Below are 17,147 nucleotides of genomic sequence, written 5' to 3'. Positions count from 1 at the left end.
ACATTTTGGGGTATTGTGTATAGATTAGTGATACAACATCTCAATTTAATCCATTTTAAAAAATGAGGGAAAAGTCCAGGGGTGTGAATACTTTCTGAAGGCACTATAGAGCCATGACAGTCCTCTGAATGCAATGCCATCTTTATATAGTAATAAAGTAGTAACTTTTCCAACATTGGGATTTGTATATAGACGGGCTACAATATCACGAAAACGATGCATCAGTTTCAATGGGGCAGAAGGTGGTGTGTTGTGATTCTGGATGGCAAGATAACCAGCAAACCAGCAACAATGACAAGAAGCTGCCATACGGGAAATCGTAGTTGGCTCGTTTCTGCTAGTTGTATCTTGTTCTTGATACCATGTCTTGTTTTGAAATGCTTTGACTCATGTCACATCTATGCTAATATGAAAAGAATTCGCTAGCTAACCAACAACTGTAACTATGTATTTATTGTGCAAATGTATTTGTTTTCAATAAACATTGGATACTAAATATATTTTGTTTACAAATCTAAGCCAACCCTGTCTTTTTTTTGCCACATTAGTTGCGTATGCGTTGGTTGTGTTGCTAAACAACCAACCAGTCTAAAGGCTCTTGAGGAACTCATACAAGTCTCTAAGCCTCATTAAAGCTACAAATCTATCAGTGTTCAACCATAACATGTGATGACAATATACAACACAACAGAAAATATGAATGGGAATTACGTTTCTGCCCACGGGTGGCAAAATAGAACTATCTGAAAGCAACACCCTTACTAAACTAAGCCACGCTCCGCAGTCTTCTCATCTGACCCGCTGGGTCAAATTTTAATAACCCAGCATCAACATCCCAACCTGGCCCTTTTTTTAAGAAAACGACCCAACTTAGTGACCCAATTCCTGCACCCCAGCAGTTGGGTCATCCAAACAACCAAGTATTTTTAAGAGTGTTGGCTAGGTTGAAGATACTATAGCTAGCTAGCAACCTAAGCCAAAACCTAATAATTATCATCATAAACAAATGTCATTACCATTACAATAAACTTTTCGGGAATTAAAACAGGAGCTACAGACATATAATATAATTGGCTTGGCAGCCAATTATGTATTATTCAACATTGGTATTAAAATAATACCCGTATAGGAATGGGTAATTGTTTACAAGTTGCTAGCTATCCCATAAAGCCATCGGTGAAAACAACATTTTTATCTTCTTCTGAATCTGGCAGCACAACAAATCCAATGGCGAAATAAATTCAAAGTGCTCTGCATGTCCCGACAAAAAGGTTCTCCCAGTAACCTTAGCTAAATTTTAAAAGTTCCTTCCTTCAAGAACCCCTCAACTAACCAATGGTACAAATATGAACCCATTGACTGCAATGGTTCATGGAGTCACCCTTTTTCTAGAGTGTAGCCAAAACGGCAAAAATGATAGGTCTCTTTTTCCACTGACAGAAAACCATGTTGGCATCAGTCTAATAGGAATACAGTAGACCTGGTAGTGATACAGTAAAACTACAGTGGATCTATTTTACCTTGAGGAAGCGGTTCATATCAGCCTCCATGTTTGAGATGGTCAGCCTCTGCATGATGATGTCAGTGATGCGTCTCTCCAGAGACTGCCATTTTGCACGGGCTGTCCTGGTGGTGTAGACACTCCCCGTCCTCAATGGGTACTTCCTAATAAGTGGAATTCAACAGAGGTCAGTTGTTGACTTGTTTGTTGTCCTGTTTCAGCTAGAGTAGGAGTCCTTTCATGTACACAAATCAAATCAAGTAAAAAGTATAATACAATGTTATTTGCCACATGCTTTGTAAACAACAGGTGTAGACAAACAGTGAAATGTATACGTACTTACGGGCCCTTCTCAACAATGTAGAGAAAATATCGAAAAAATGTATAAACAACAATATATCACAGTCATAGCAAGCAAAATGTTTTTGCAACCGTTACTGAGAATGTTGTTGCTGTTCGGGCCGAATACTTGTATTTTAAAATACATTTATTTTTATGAAATACATTACAAATATGTATGTTGTAGTTTACACATTGATCTTTTATGGTATTTTGTATCTGTATTTTGTAATTGTATTTTGTGATTTTAGCCCATCCCTGTACATGGGGTACCAGTACATAGTCAACGTGCAGGGGCATGAGGTAATTGAGGTAGATATGTACTGTAAATATAAGTAGGGGTGAAGTGACTAGGCAACAGGATAGATAATAAACAATAGGAGCAGCGTATTTGATGAGTCAAAAGAGTTAGTGCAAAGAGGATCATCGCAGATCATCTGGGTAGCTATTTGGTTAACAAACACATCATGCCTATGCACATGGCAAACACACACGCACACACACATTCTCACCCACACCATCAGTACCTTGGGGTTCCATTGGGGGCTACTGCCCCAGCAGAGTGTGGTCTGCCTGGGATGCCACGGTGTGAAGGGTCCTGGAGGGGCTCCGGCAGGCTCACCTTTCTGTTCACCTTCCCTGAGGTGGGCCTCACCTGTCTCCTCAGAGCTGTCACCTAGCGAAGGGGGAAGGCAGGGCCACGTTCCGTATGGATAATTGCAACGAGTCCAAAAAGGACAAAGATGTTTTGTTTTCCATTGCAAAACGTTTTGCTACAGTTTGCCATACTGAACATGACCATGTTTATCTTACCTCCTCATTTTTCCTGCGTAGTACCAGGTCCTGCTGCCTCTTCTGAGCCTCCAGCTGTCTCAGTTGGTGCTGTAAGTGACAGGCACATAATATCAATACCATTTAATTTAATTGAACTTTGTCACAGACTAACACACAACTTCGCAACACACATTATTTCCTGTCTGTAACGTTACCTCATGTTTGCGCTGGTCCTTCTTCAGAGTAGCGATCTCTCGGTTGCGTCGGCACTCTGACACTCTGTTTTTCTCCTGCACCTCCTTCATCTGGCGCATCAGGCCCACCTAGCAAAACACCCACCATTTACATGTCACTCAATCGATCAGTCAATATATCCATCCATCCATCCCCCCAACCAACCACCAATCGACCCACTCACTCACTCACCCACTTTACCATCACCCCACCCATCCTTCCATCCACATTTTTTTCTGTACCTTTGTTTTCTTCATCTCAGCCACATCCTGGTTGAGTTTCTTGAGTTGTTTCTCGTACTGTGATTGGTTCTTGAGGAGGCGTGCGTGTTCCTTCTGGGCTGACTGCAGCTTCTGCATCTCCTTGTTCATAGAGCTCAACTTCTTCTCATATTCTAACTTGATCTTCTTAGCCTTCTCCTCCGTGCACGTCTCCACTGAGCCTGCAGACACAACTAACTCAGCTAAGCACGGGCATGGTGGAAACAGCACAACACAGTTCGGTTCAACCGACACTGCTCAGCACAGCCACAATGGAATATCAATCAAATCAGTCATTCAAATGTTAGCCTTTTTAAAGCAACCGTTGTCACAGTCACAAAGTGATTTACAGAATATGACAGCCCTCTAGAAATAAGGTTGTTTAAACACAAGCGCATGTACTTTATGGTGTCTAAAATAACAAACTTACACAAAAATACATGAAATTGTTATGTACAGGTATGGTGTCATTGGTGGTGGAAAGGATTAGTTAGATAGAGTTTGTTATATAACTCCATACTATACTCACTCTGAGATCTAGCGACATAAGCACCTAAACAAATAAATGCAACCCTTCATTAATCTGTCACCATATCCCTGTGCGCCTCTGCTGTACCGATGTTGTGACCATGATGCATGACATCATATCCTGTGCATGTCTCTTTCTCTTGTATACGTACCCATGTTGTGCAGCACCTTGTCCCTTTCCAGCTGTGTGTCTCTGATCTTGCTCTGCAGCATCATGAGTTTCTGTTCGTACTGCTGTTTGAGCGTGTGCAGACGGCGCTGGCTGTTCTCCAGCTCGTCTATCAGCTTCTGCTTGATGGCGATCTCACACGTGATGTTGGCCAGATCCGCCTGGAAGTCCTCTGTTCAGAGTACACACACAGCGCTAGCTATATGAGACGGGCTTCATTGACATATTCACTATTCTTCACTACTTTTATTAAAATAACAGAATAATCTAATCATGGTGAATGAATAAGTGTGAATAAGTGCTAGACCTGGGTTAGACCTGTGCTAGACCTGGGTTTGAAAACTCTTCGCACACTCCCCACAGCCCTCCAGGACCAAAGTTGCGAAGGCATTCTGTATGACAGTGTAAAAGCACCTTTGGATGTGTGTGTGTAGGTGTGTGTGTGTGTGTGAGAGAGTTTTACCTTTCTCATCCAGTTCTTCAGAGTCGGACTCGTCCGAGCTCTCCTCTCCCTCCATCTCATACTCCTCCTCTTCTCCCTCCAGCTCCTCTCCTTCCTCATGGTCACTGACGTGGTCCTCCTTGTCCACACACATTTACACGATGTGAGTACAAAGAACACACACACGGCACACACACACATACACACTGACATAAATGTGGCAATTAAGGACATTCTTAGACGTACCCCCTCAGCCTCGTCGTTGCCTCGTTCCTGTTCGTTGTCTGGTACCCCCTCCTTGACCACACTATGAGAACAGAACCAGAGGTTTAGGTAGCCATTGACCGCAAACGCAAGACATCAGGTCACTAGACTATCAGGGAGCACTACCATACCATATAGCACTACCATACAGCACATGAACAAACTATCTTGATTTTTCTGCATAATGTAAAAATGCATTTAAGGTTAGAATCACAATTCAATTAGAACCCAAATCATTTGTTTGTTAGAATCATCCTTGAAGTAGACGTTAGTGAATGATTGATTGACATTATGTGGCTGCATCATGGCAAAAAGAGCTGAATCTTTTAGTTCATTTATTTTAGTTTAAGGGTCTCAACAATGCAGAAAGAGGGAGAGGGGTAAAGAGAAGGGTGAGAGGTTACAAGTGTGTTTTCCTCCAGGTGTGGCAACTACCTGCAGGTGTAAAAGATGTGTTAGAGAGGTGGGAAGAGGGGAGTTAGAAAAATGGGGGAGAGTGGGAGGAGAGGGGGTTAGAGAGATGGGGGAGAGGGGTATAGCAAACCTGGGAAGCTTAACCTCATGGTGACTCTCCTCGAGCCGCTGCAGTCTTCAGAGTGGGGGAGGAGAACAGGGGAGACAGTTGGAGAGAGTGAGGTTGGCAGGGGAAGGGAGTGAACCAGAGAGCAGAAAAGAGTGTAGCAAGGAAGAACAGGTTAACCTTCGAGGATTTGGCGCTGGTTGTCTTCTTTTGGCTTGTTGGTGTGTGCCAAGTCGTTTATGTGTTATGTTGTTTATCAAACATTTATCAAATGAGTATTAAACCACAGAGAAAGAGGGAGACCAGTTGTACAGTACAGGTACATCTGAACATGACTGGGCTTGTTATATAAACCCATCATCATGTATGGGGTATTACAGTAGATAGACATTAGAGAGGGAATATTTATCTGTTGAAGGGGAAAGGCTGGGTGCCAGAACTAATTACCCAAAACACCCTGGGACAACAACAGAAACCAATTCCCCTCGCCTCTGTAATCCCCCCACACCCTTCTGCCACCTCTCCCCCTCACCCAGCCATACCCAGCCCATCTCTAACCACCTCCGAGCATATCACTGTCAGACTCAAGGCCTACCATCAAAGTCTACCCATTGCTTAGTTTTATTTGTGTTGTTTCATCCACAAGTTTGGACATATACACTTAGTTACAAATTGTAACAAACCTAATGCAATCGGTTTCATGGCATGTAGTGTATGTGAAATGTACATCAAAACAGCAACGTGGAGTGAGTGCAATATCAAAGGTATGAAGGGGACAAAAACAACTCCTACCTCTTCTTTTTCTTCCTCTCTTTCTTCTTGAGTTTCTCCAGATCTTTCTTGGCCATCTCGATGATGTCGGAAGCCACTATCTCGGGGGCGAAGTGGGCTGGGGAGAAGGAGCCCCCACCAGCGTACAGGGAGGAACGTGTGTTGGCACGGGACAGGGTTTTACGGAGGTTCTCATTCACTGACTCACTCTCCAGGAGCTTGGCTCTGCAGACACAAAACCAACAGTCAGAATACTGTTGTGGGCCTCCCAACACCAAAACCAAAGGTCACAATACTCCTGTCTTCCTTTCAACAGACACATCATACTGTACATGTAAGAGACATGTCATGCATCATACCTGAGCTCCTCGATTTCTTTGATATAGTTCTGGATCATATTTCCAATTTCCTCAGTCCCCTCACCTGGAAGATAATCGAACATGAGGGCATTTTCAGCACTTTTCCCATTAACTTTGATGGAGCACTTCCTATCCCACTAGCCTGGATTTTGAATCATCACGGCGCAGTGTGAATAAGGTCCATTATTCCTGTCCCAGTACGTACCCACTTTGGCCAGAACCTGGTTGGCCTGGTCACTGAGGTACTGTGTGAGTCTGGCCCTCTGGGCGTCAATGGTCTCCTGCATGGCCTTGACCCTGATCCTCAGGTTACTGTTCTCTGTCTGTAGCATGCTGTTCTCATGGACCATGTCATTGATGCTCTCCATGCCGTCTTCCCCCACCATACGCTTGCCCTGAGACCAGAGAGAGACCAGAGGACTATGGTTATTATAGTAGATCATTATAGTAGATCAGTCAGGCCAATACAACTATACATTGTTATACCTCCCCTACCAGATGCTTGCCCTGCTCAGACCAGAGGGAACCAGAGAGATGAGTGCAGGTCATAGAGAAATATAGACTAAAATCCACACTGAATATCCCTCCGTTTCACTATTGTTTAGTTGGATTCCAGGCTACCAGAAATACAACCTCAATGGACACATGTGCAGCCGTTAGTACGTTTCAGAAGTTACAGTGCCTTGCGAAAGTATTCGACCCCCTTGAACTTTGCGACCTTTTGCCACATTTCAGGCTTCAAACATAAAGATATAAAACTGTATTTTTTTGTGAAGAATCAACAACAAGTGGGACACAATCATGAAATGGAACGACATTTATTGGATATTTCAAACTTTTTTAACAAATCAAAAACTGAAACATTGGGCGTGCAAAATTATTCAGCCCCTTTACTTTCAGTGCAGCAAACTCTCTCCAGAATTTCAGTGAGGATCTCTGAATGATCCAATGTTGACCTAAATGACTAATGATGATAAATACAATCCACCTGTGTGTAATCAAGTCTCCCTATAAATGCACCTGCACTGTGATAGTCTCAGAGGTCCGTTAAAAGCGCAGAGAGCATCATGAAGAGCAAGGAACACACCAGGCAGGTCCGAGATACTGTCGTGAAGAAGTTTAAAGCCGGATTTGGATACAAAAAGATTTCCCAAGCTTTAAACATCCCAAGGAGCACTGTGCAAGCGATAATATTGAAATGGAAGGAGTATCAGACCACTGCAAATCTACCAAGACCTGGCCGTCCCTCTAAACTTTCAGCTCATACAAGGAGAAGACTGATCAGAGATGCAGCCAAGAGGCCCATGATCACTCTGGATGAACTGCAGAGATCTACAGCTGAGGTGGGAGACTCTGTCCATAGGACAACAATCAGTCGTATATTGCACAAATCTGGCCTTTATGGAAGAGTGGCAAGAAGAAAGCCATTTCTTAAAGATATCCATAAAAAGTGTCGTTTAAAGTTTGCCACAAGCCACCTGGGAGACACACCAAACATGTGGAAGAAGGTGCTCTGGTCAGATGAAACCAAAATTGAACTTTTTGGCAAAAATGCAAAACGTTATGTTTGGCGTAAAAGCAACACAGCTCATCACACTGAACACACCATCCCCACTGTCAAACATGGTGGTGGCAGCATCATGGTTTGGGCCTGCTTTTCTTCAGCAGGGGCAGGGAAGATGGTTAAAATTGATGGGAAGATGGAGGCGGCCAAATACAGGACCATTCTGGAAGAAAACCTGATGGAGCCTGCAAAAGACCTGAGACTGGGACGGAGATTTGTCTTCCAACAAGACAATGATCCAAAACATAAAGCAAAATCTACAATGGAATGGTTCAAAAATAAACATATTCAGGTGTTAGAATGGCCAAGTCAAAGTCCAGACCTGAATCCAATCGAGTATCTGTGGAAAGAACTGAAAACTGCTGTTCACAAATGCTCTCCATCCAACCTCTGAGCTCAAGCTGTTTTGCAAGGAGGAATGGGAAAAAATGTCAGTCTCTCGATGTGCAAAACTGATAGAGACATACCCCAAGCGACTTACAGCTGTAATCGCAGCAAAAGGTGGCGCTACAAAGTATTAACTTAAGGGGACTGAATAATTTTGCACGCCCAATTTTTCAGTTTTTGATTTGTTAAAAAAGTTTGAAATATCCAATAAATGTCGTTCCACTTCATGATTGTGTCCCACTTGTTGTTGATTTTTCACAAAAAAATATTTTTATATCTTTATGTTTGAAGCCTGAAATGTAGCAAAAGGTCGCAAGGTTCAAGGGGGCCAAATACTTTCGCAAGGCACTGTATATGGATCCATATCATGGTACAGATAACCATGTGACTTGACCTGGAAAACAGTGCCTTTATAATGATATCTAAAAATAGCAACAAACAAAAAAATCTAATCTCCCTCTCTCTCTCTTGCACCCTCCATCCTCTCTTTCCTTCTCTTACCGTCTTGTACTCCATCAGTTCCATCTGGAGCCTGGCAATATCAGTCCTGAGAGCTGATATCTGCTGGGAGGCTTTGTCCTGGTTCACCATCAGCTTGTTCTTAATGTTCCTGGCTCGGTTAGCGTAGTTCAGACAGCTCAGTGTCTCCATGAAGTCCCGGTCAGATGGGCTGATACACGCTATCATCACCGTTTGACTGGGGATAGAGAGAGAGCAGATGGACGGAATACAGACACACACAAAAATAAGACCACATTAGAAACGGAATAACCATATAGGCAACGTCAATGTAAATCACTTTGTAAACTACTTGGAAAATAAATCAAATTAATTATTTGTTCAAATATAAATGTTCAAATATATGGTAATTAATTCACCCACTGGCGTAAAGAAAATCCGGTTTTAATAGATTACTTTTAAAACATTGACATTTTAGTCAGCAGACCTTCATTAGACAGATAATTAATGAATCCACATAATAACGCTTCAAGGAAAGGTTCTAGTGATATTCCAGAAATAGAATACAACTGTTATTATATCTATATCTTCAAACACTATTACATACAGTGTCTTTATGTGGTTTATGAGGACGTACAGACCTGTTTCCTCCCAGAGAGTCCTGCAGTAGCCGGGTGAGTTTCGAGTCCCTGTAAGGCACGTGGGTGGACCTCTTACTCCTGTCCCCCAGAGCACTGATCACGTTACCCAGAGCAAGCTGCAATGAGAGAGGAAACAGGAGACATGAAGATGAGATGAGATCCTTAAAAATGAGGCTTAAGCATCTGCATTCTATCAAAAATAAAGCATCAAATCCTTCCTTTAATGTGATGTTTAAATGCAGTTGTCAAAGAGGTGGTGCCACAGTGTTGGTAGGACATCTGCAATATCTTTCTCAGCCACCAGGTGGCGCCTTCCCCGATAGCTTCTCAGCTCTACACAGCAAGTGTATCATTGAAACAGTTCAGGTCAGTCATCCAAGAAGAGGACATGGCATCACCACTGTCCTGACTCTCTAAAACCTGTTAGTGCTGAGTAACCTATGACCTTTACATGCACTGTTTCTAGCACTGTTCTAGGGAATAGTGCGGGTCAATTCCATTTAAAGTCTGTCAACTTGTAATAAATTGACCCAAACCAGGCACTGTGTGTTCACCAATTTTCTAACTATAGCATGCATTATTTTACAGTGAGAGTCTCACCAGTCCACAGTTGATGGAGATGCCTTCCTTGGCTCTATCCCCAGTAGCTCCTGTCCTCTTTAGTCTCTCCGACCCGGCCAGGTCCACAAAGTGAAACTTAGCCGTCAGCGTCTCGAACTCAGAGTTGATCTCAGAGGAACCGTTGGCCAGGCGGCCGTCTGTCTCATTGGACTCCTGAAGGAGATGGGTATGGTGAATAAAACAAAGAAGTGTCTGTGGGGGGAAATACACCTGGTGATTGTGTGTGTAATTTAATGTCTTGGACATGTGTACGGACATTTCTGCTCGAGCATTGATTTAGGCTTATGAGAAATATAACTGGTGGCTTTCATCTTCCATTATAGCTCTCAATAGCAACACCAGTGGATAGACATATCTGTGTCTGTAGCAGCCTGTATATTGTCCATTTAATCAGCGGAGCAGAGAGAGGAGGGTGACATCATGCCCAGCTGGTATGTGTGTCCATTGGGATTTATGTGGGGAGATATGCTGTGTGGTGAGCTGTGTCGCTGGCTGGGGAGCTGTGTGGGATGCTTGGGTAACGCTGCATTTCACAGTCCTCTTGTTTATCAGCTGGGGTGTTTATTGTTTATTTCATAAATACTAGGAAATGAAATGTTATTAATGTGTATTTTCACAATCGGAAACAAACGAGTGGTTGTATGTTACAACAACCCCCAAATAAAATGGTTATGATTATGCAGCCTAATAACCTTTTTATCATGTCATTTCTAAAGAATGACAGTGAAAATAGTACAGCCAGTGAAATAGACTGTGAAAAGTGTATCCTATCCTAGGCTTGGCTCTAGAGAGCTCCAGGCCACTGGGGCAATGCCGCGTACACTGTCGTCTGGAGTGCAGACTCTGACTTGGCACAGGTGGATGGTGAAGATGGCATGGGAGCGCGAGCTCTGGATGTTCATCTGGGTGCTGGCTGTAGTACGGGACAGAGCACCCAGCTTCAGACACTGCATCATCTGTACAAGGAGGGGGAGGGAGGACCAGGGACAGGAAAGGAATGGGAGAGTTTAGAGTTAGTACAGTGTATTCAAGAGAGAAATTCTGTTTGTCACACCCTGATCTGTTTCACCTGTCTTTGTGCTTGTCTCCACCCCCCTACATCTTTGTCATTATCCTCAGTGTATTTATACCTGTGTTCTCTGTTTGTCTGTTGCCAGTTTGTTTTGTTTCGTCAAGAATGCCTGCGGATTTTCACGTGCTCCTGTCTGTGTCTAGTTCCTGTTTTCTAGCTTTCCCGATTTTTGACCATTCTGCCTGCCTTGACCCTGAGCTTGCCTGTCATTTTGTACCTTGTCACACCACCCTGGATTACTGACCTCTGCCTGCCCTGACCCTGCCTGCCGTTCTGTACCTTTCAGACTCTGCTTTGGACTACTGACCTCTGCCTGTCTTTGACCTGTTGTTAACCTGCCCCCCTGTTTTTGTAATACACATTTGTTACTTCAAAACTGTCTGCATCTGGGTCTTCTCCTGAGCCTTGACCCAAACACATTCACAGACAGATTTAGGCTCACAGCAATAACATATGTTTAACCAACGACCATAGGTACAGATTGGTGTTCTTCTGCTTTAGATTGTGATTGAGACTAACCTCTGCCTCGGAGGTGACCGTGCGCGTGGTGACTCCCACAGTGTAGATGCCTCCACTAGCGTCCTCATGAATCTTGATGGTGGACTTCTGTCTCTTCCCATCCATGTCCCGCGTTGATTCAAACAGATCCAACACTTCCTCATTGTACAGCTGGGATAGGAGGGGAAAAAACAAGCCAATGAACCAATACCCCAAATCCAAATAACTGTGCATGGAAAACATCAGTAGTTAAGTCATTTTGGTTACAGAAAGTATACTGCTTTATTAGTTTTTAGAGACATGTACCAGCAAGCGATATCAGATTTGAGTGAGACGCGTAATTCCCTAGTAATTACTCTATGGTGATAAATCATCTGCCTGTAGAGTTAAATTAGCTGAACACATCCCATGAGCAGACAGAAGTACAGTATGCTTCCATCTGCTCCAGGTTGCTACACACAGCTGCTGCGACCCCTAGCCAGAACCCTTTCCCCTAATACCACTCTTGTGTTAGCAGCTCTAAGGGAAGGGAACCGGATAGGTTTAAGTAAGCAATAACGAAGGCTCCAACCTAGCCTTCCAGGGCCAATGGGCTTCTTTTCCGAGATTTAGAAACCTGCATCTCCAAGCTTCCTCATGTTGTAGAGCTAATGGGAGACTACAGAGAGAGATTGCATTTCTGGTTCAAAAGTGTAACCAGTGGGGATTGAATGCGGGTCTCCCGCTCACCAACCCAACGTCGTAACCAAATCACCTCAGCTACAAAAAGCACATAGTACGTTTTGTCCTTTCCGTCACACATACCTCCAGGAACTGTGCGTTGATCTTGAACTCGGGTACAGGCTTGCCCTGCTCTGTGGCGGAGTGCCGTCGTTCCTCAATGCCTCTGAAGAGGTGCTTGACTGCCCGGGGAATGATGCCCAACTCCTCCTCACTGATGTTCACGTCAAACCCTGTGCCCATGGTGTAGGTCTTCCCCGAACCAGTCTAGGGGAGAGGGACAAGAAGGGCGAGGATATGATAGGATCAATAACCAATTATTTGTTTCATTTATTTACTCCTTTATCTGACTTGAAACTTATTCAGACAGTCATTGGGCCTATGCTGCTATTTCATGAATACAGGAAGTTATAAACGGGGAGTGGGGGATCAGCTTTTCTTACTCAAAAATTAAAAAACAGTACAAAACGCCAGAATAGAAGAAAAACAAGCCCTGTCAAAATGACTCTCCTGGACTAAAGCCATTCCTAATATATGTAGCTAAGACTGCACAGTGCACACACATTAGGGTTGGGGGCTTGGTTGTCATGGTGACTACCAAAGGAATGCGACGCTAATTCACACGTCACCTGAAAGATACTCTGACAGTAGTGTGTGTGTGTGTGTGTGTGTGTGTGTGTGTGTGTTTGTGTGTGTGTGTGTGTGTGTGTGTGTGTGTGTGTGTGTGTGTGTGTGTGTGTGTGTGTGTGTGTGTGTGTGTGTGTGTGTGTGTGTGTGCCGCGTGCGTTTTTGTGTGTATTTGTGTAGATGTAATGTGAGTGTGTGTGCATGCATGCGTACATATAAATTGTTGTGTGTGAGTGTGCATGTGTATGCGTTTGCGTGTGCGCGACCCGCTGTACCCCCTGAATGAGAGTCTGACAGGGAGACAACGGGGCTGAGAAGAATGGAGCCGGCAGAGGAGAATGGACAGAGAGATTAAGAGGAGGAGGAGAGGAGTGAAAGGAGAGTTTGGCAGAGCTCCACTATAGAGCTTCAGGTCAGAGGAAGAGGTTGTGACAGAAGCAAACGCAAAAAAATACGAGAGAGAGAGAGAGAGAGAGAGAGAGAGAGAGAGTGAGAGAGTGGAGAAAAAGTGAACAAGTTTGAGAGAGTAAGAGCAAGAAAGGGAAAGGGGGATACCTACTCAGTTGTACAACTGAATGCCTTCCACTGAAAGACAGACAGGCAGAGAGAGAGAGAGAGAGAGAGAGAGAGAGAGAGAAAGAGAGAACAGGGAGAAAGAGAGAGAGAGAGAGAGAGAAAGAGAGAGATAGCGAAAGAGAGTCTGATAGATAGATTTGAACATGTACTGTAGAAAGTCAGTCGCAGGTGTTAATCTATCAAGCCAATAAAAACCCTGAGGTTGGTCCCGTTAGAACATGCCTGCAGTTGCTGAGTTGACTGAGTCTTCATGGTCTGTTGGCTTCTCTCTTCATCTGAAATCAGCTCTATGAAGTCGTGGAGCCTAACTGAGAACAGTTTCAAAGCAGTGCTATATAACTCACTGATACACAGTTATAAGGTTGGATAAATGACGATGCTACGGGCAATGTGAGTTTAGCAGAGTTATAGTATATCCCTCACTGAGTCACAGACAGGGGTTTGATGAATGACGTTGTAATAGCCAGTGTGAGTTTGGTATTGGAAACAAGGTGTGATAACATGTTCTGCTTGCTTACAGTAACAACACTGTTTTTTGAATTCATCCGGCAAGGGACCAGAGACCACAGGACACGTGGTGGATTCCTGGGGGTGGCAGAGCCCATCCCTTTCCTTGGGTGTGTCCAGCACTGAACCGCATTGCGTCTGTAGGCAAATATGGTGTGTGTATGTGTTGGGTGTTTTTTATGCGTTTGTGCGCATGTTTGTAAATGTGTGTGTGCATGTGTGTATATGTATGCATTTGTGCATGTACGCATTTGTGTGTGTGTGTGTGTGTGTGTGTGTGTGTGTGTGTGTGTGTGTGTGTGTGTGTGTGTGTGTGTGTGTGTGTGTGTGTGTGTGTGTGTGTGTGTGTGTGTGTGTGTGTGTGTGTTTCATGTGTGTGCGTCCATGCATGTGTGCGTCATGACTGTGTGTTTTGTGTGTGTGCGTGCATGTGAATGTACATATTTCAAAGGATCTATTTGGGCATCACTTACAGTAATTCTTTGATGAGTGCTGGCTGGTTGCCTAAAGGTGTGGTAATGGTTTCTCTCACCAGCTAACAGAGGGTCTGTTTTTGAGCTATATTTAGAGGTGGAGGTCAGGCCTGAAAAATACTGGGTAATGAAAATGATGAGCCATCCCTGGGATCAAATGTCTTCTATCTAAACATAGTGTGCGTGCGGGCGTGCGTGCGTGCGAGTGTCATGCAAATATCTGACCTGTCCATAGGCGAAGATGGTAGCGTTGTACCCCTCGAAGCATCCCTCGATGAGTTTCTCAGTGCAGTGTGTGTAGATGATGTCCTGCTGGGAGTCCATGTCAAACACATAGTCGTAAGTGAACGCCTTGTCTTTACCCAGCATCACCTGGGGCTCGGCGGGCATGCAGAACGTACAGATGTGACATCCTTCGATCTTCTCCTTCGCCAGCTGAGGACGAATCCTGAGAGAGGGTCGAGAGAGATGCCGGGTTACGGTTTGTAACTGTATAAAACGTTAAACATGAATAGATATACAGAAAAGGAGAGGGACGGCGAGAGAGCGAGAGAGCGAGAGAGAGAGAGACAGAGACAGAGAGACAGAGAGAGGAAGCGAGATGTTTTTTGTATGCTTGGTTTCCATCTATGCCTTCTTATTTGCTGAAGGCAAAGTTACATTTGAGGCACGGAAAACATTATCACATAACAGTTAATCATTTCATAACATTCCACCCTTCGGTAGATGTGTCTGATATGTTAATATCTTCACTTCTATAGTGTTATCAGAAGAGGCATGGAAACGTTATCCCATATCGCACTGTCACTACACCCGACTCAGTACTTATTCTGATGTGTTGACATATTGACTATGCAGAGATGTGGCATGCAGATGGTAGAGAGGCCTTAGCTCCTTGACAAAACCTCAAGGGCAAAGCGTTGATAAGCAGAGTTTGAATGTTGAAAGTTTGATAAGCTGAGTTTGAAAGTTGCATGTCGAGTATGATTCAGGGTTATGGTTGACTTTTAGACATTAAGTTAAGCACTTAACCCAGCTTTTCACGACATGTCACATTTGAGTGCTTTATTGCTTCTATAAAACAGTTAGCTTCATCTGTGCTACATACAGTAGATCTGTTGGTCCAGTTCTTAGTAATACGTGTATTATTCACTAATCTGTTTTTCTAGGGGCCTGGAGTGTGTGTGTGTGTGTGTGTGTGTGTGTGTGTGTGTGTGTGTGTGTGTGTGTGTGTGTGTGTGTGTGTGTGCATACCTGCGTGTTTGTATGTGTGCCTGCGTGCGTGCATACCTGCGTGTGTGTGTGTTTGCGTGCCTGCGTATGTGTGTCTGTGTGTGCGATTCCCCTCACGCTGCCAGCACACTCCACCACTCTGCCCCATACAGAGCCCTCAGTGTTCGAGCCTGGGTTCAGAGAAGAGTGGAAGCTGTGGAGCTACATGAGGTAAACAGTCACACCCTGCCTTGCAATTCCCCCGCCTGTCTAGCTCATCACAGAACTCACTGGTCAAATATCACAGGATTTCAACTAAATTCAAATGGGAAATATTCAGAAGACTTGATTGAATAGTAGTGTAAGTAAACACATTACTTGTGTTAGGCCTGTAATTGTGTTTATAAGGGCAGTATTGTGATTGGAGAGTCACACACACACACACACACACACACACACACACACACACACACACACACACACACACACACACACACACACACACACACACACACACACACACACACACACACACACACACACACACACACACACACACACACACACAGTCAGGCTACAGTGGTGTTCTTGTGCCCCAGTGACATCAGATCTCGGCTATTTAGCATCCTCTCTCTGGGATTACACAGTGAATGAGAAGAGGGGACAAAGCGAGGGAGGGATAGATGAGAGGAGAGGAGGTTGAGAAGAGGGGAAGAGGAGGCTGCATTACCTGTAATGTTACACCTCCAGTACATAATCTGGGACATAACTTCCTTCTGTATTTGCTACAGAGTATTTCAGTATTTCCGTATTGCTGCTGCCTCAGCAGGTAGGCTAGTATACTAGTCCATTACTGATCTCTTTGTTCATGTTCCTGCAGAACACCCCTCTGACACAAGTTTTTGGGGTTTGGGGGGTTAGGGGGAATCCACAGTAATCCCTTTGGCCCACTTCCTAAAACAGGACAGAACCATCACAACAAAGATAATACTCATCACCGCTTACAACACGTTAAGTAACAATAATGCGGAAATACTAAAAGTGAGAATGCTGGGCTGGCTTCTAGCCAAAGATGAGATCAAAGATACTAGATAATACACAGCACTGGTCATGAGATTACATTCAATAGCATTTCATTTGGTGTCAAATGTCTCTACATGAAGAAAGAGAGTGAGTTCAGTACAGTGTAAATCACATCATTGGTCTGATTGATTGTGATGAGGGCATCCCAGCCAAGGCGGTGACGCAAGACAAACAGGCAAACACTCCTCCTTGTGTGTGCATGTCTAGGACTCCAGCCTTGCTCTGTGACATCCCCCAGTGTCTTCCATACACAATATCCTGGGAGAATCTCAATTGCATTTCCTTGTTTCCTTGCTTCCTTGAGGCAAGGAGAGAGAACATGAGGAATCGAGGAAATTAAAGTGAGATTCTCCCAGGATATATGACCAGCTCAAGATTGTTGACAGATTCCTCCTAAATAAGACCAATAAACTTAACTGACCACTGCCACTTCAAAGCTGCTTTCTCAACACCAGAAAGATATTTCAGACCAGAGGTTTGTTTAAACAGTATAGGCCTCTTGACCAGAGCCATATAGATCAATGTTTGCCACAGTTCAAAAGTTTG

The 17,147-nt window shown here is 44.0% G+C and overlaps 1 protein-coding gene across 3 annotated transcripts in view; it reads right to left on the bottom strand.

The window, feature by feature from the left end:
- LOC135516054 (kinesin-like protein KIF21A) overlaps positions 1 to 17,147 on the bottom strand; it is a 45,941-nt gene that overhangs the window by 16,345 nt on the left and 12,449 nt on the right. For 2 of the 3 annotated variants that reach the window (XM_064940046.1, XM_064940047.1), the window contains exons 2-20: positions 14,532 to 14,754; positions 12,208 to 12,390; positions 11,425 to 11,574; positions 10,655 to 10,789; positions 9,813 to 9,986; positions 9,213 to 9,328; positions 8,614 to 8,809; positions 6,367 to 6,556; positions 6,162 to 6,225; positions 5,824 to 6,027; positions 5,056 to 5,100; positions 4,494 to 4,554; positions 4,269 to 4,386; positions 3,789 to 3,977; positions 3,091 to 3,290; positions 2,830 to 2,937; positions 2,654 to 2,722; positions 2,368 to 2,516; positions 1,521 to 1,665 (exon numbers count right to left, since the gene is read on the bottom strand). In XM_064940046.1, coding sequence (XP_064796118.1) covers positions 1,521 to 1,665; positions 2,368 to 2,516; positions 2,654 to 2,722; positions 2,830 to 2,937; positions 3,091 to 3,290; positions 3,789 to 3,977; positions 4,269 to 4,386; positions 4,494 to 4,554; positions 5,056 to 5,100; positions 5,824 to 6,027; positions 6,162 to 6,225; positions 6,367 to 6,556; positions 8,614 to 8,809; positions 9,213 to 9,328; positions 9,813 to 9,986; positions 10,655 to 10,789; positions 11,425 to 11,574; positions 12,208 to 12,390; positions 14,532 to 14,754 — 2,719 coding nt within the window. The remainder of the gene's footprint in view (positions 1 to 1,520; positions 1,666 to 2,367; positions 2,517 to 2,653; positions 2,723 to 2,829; positions 2,938 to 3,090; positions 3,291 to 3,788; positions 3,978 to 4,268; positions 4,387 to 4,493; positions 4,555 to 5,055; positions 5,101 to 5,823; positions 6,028 to 6,161; positions 6,226 to 6,366; positions 6,557 to 8,613; positions 8,810 to 9,212; positions 9,329 to 9,812; positions 9,987 to 10,654; positions 10,790 to 11,424; positions 11,575 to 12,207; positions 12,391 to 14,531; positions 14,755 to 17,147) is intronic. The other variant, XM_064940048.1, reaches the window with a different exon arrangement.

This window comes from Oncorhynchus masou, chromosome 27 (genome assembly GCF_036934945.1).
Source record: "Oncorhynchus masou masou isolate Uvic2021 chromosome 27, UVic_Omas_1.1, whole genome shotgun sequence".
Taxonomy (NCBI): domain Eukaryota; kingdom Metazoa; phylum Chordata; class Actinopteri; order Salmoniformes; family Salmonidae; genus Oncorhynchus; species Oncorhynchus masou.
This window is presented reverse-complemented; position numbering and strand designations above follow the sequence as displayed.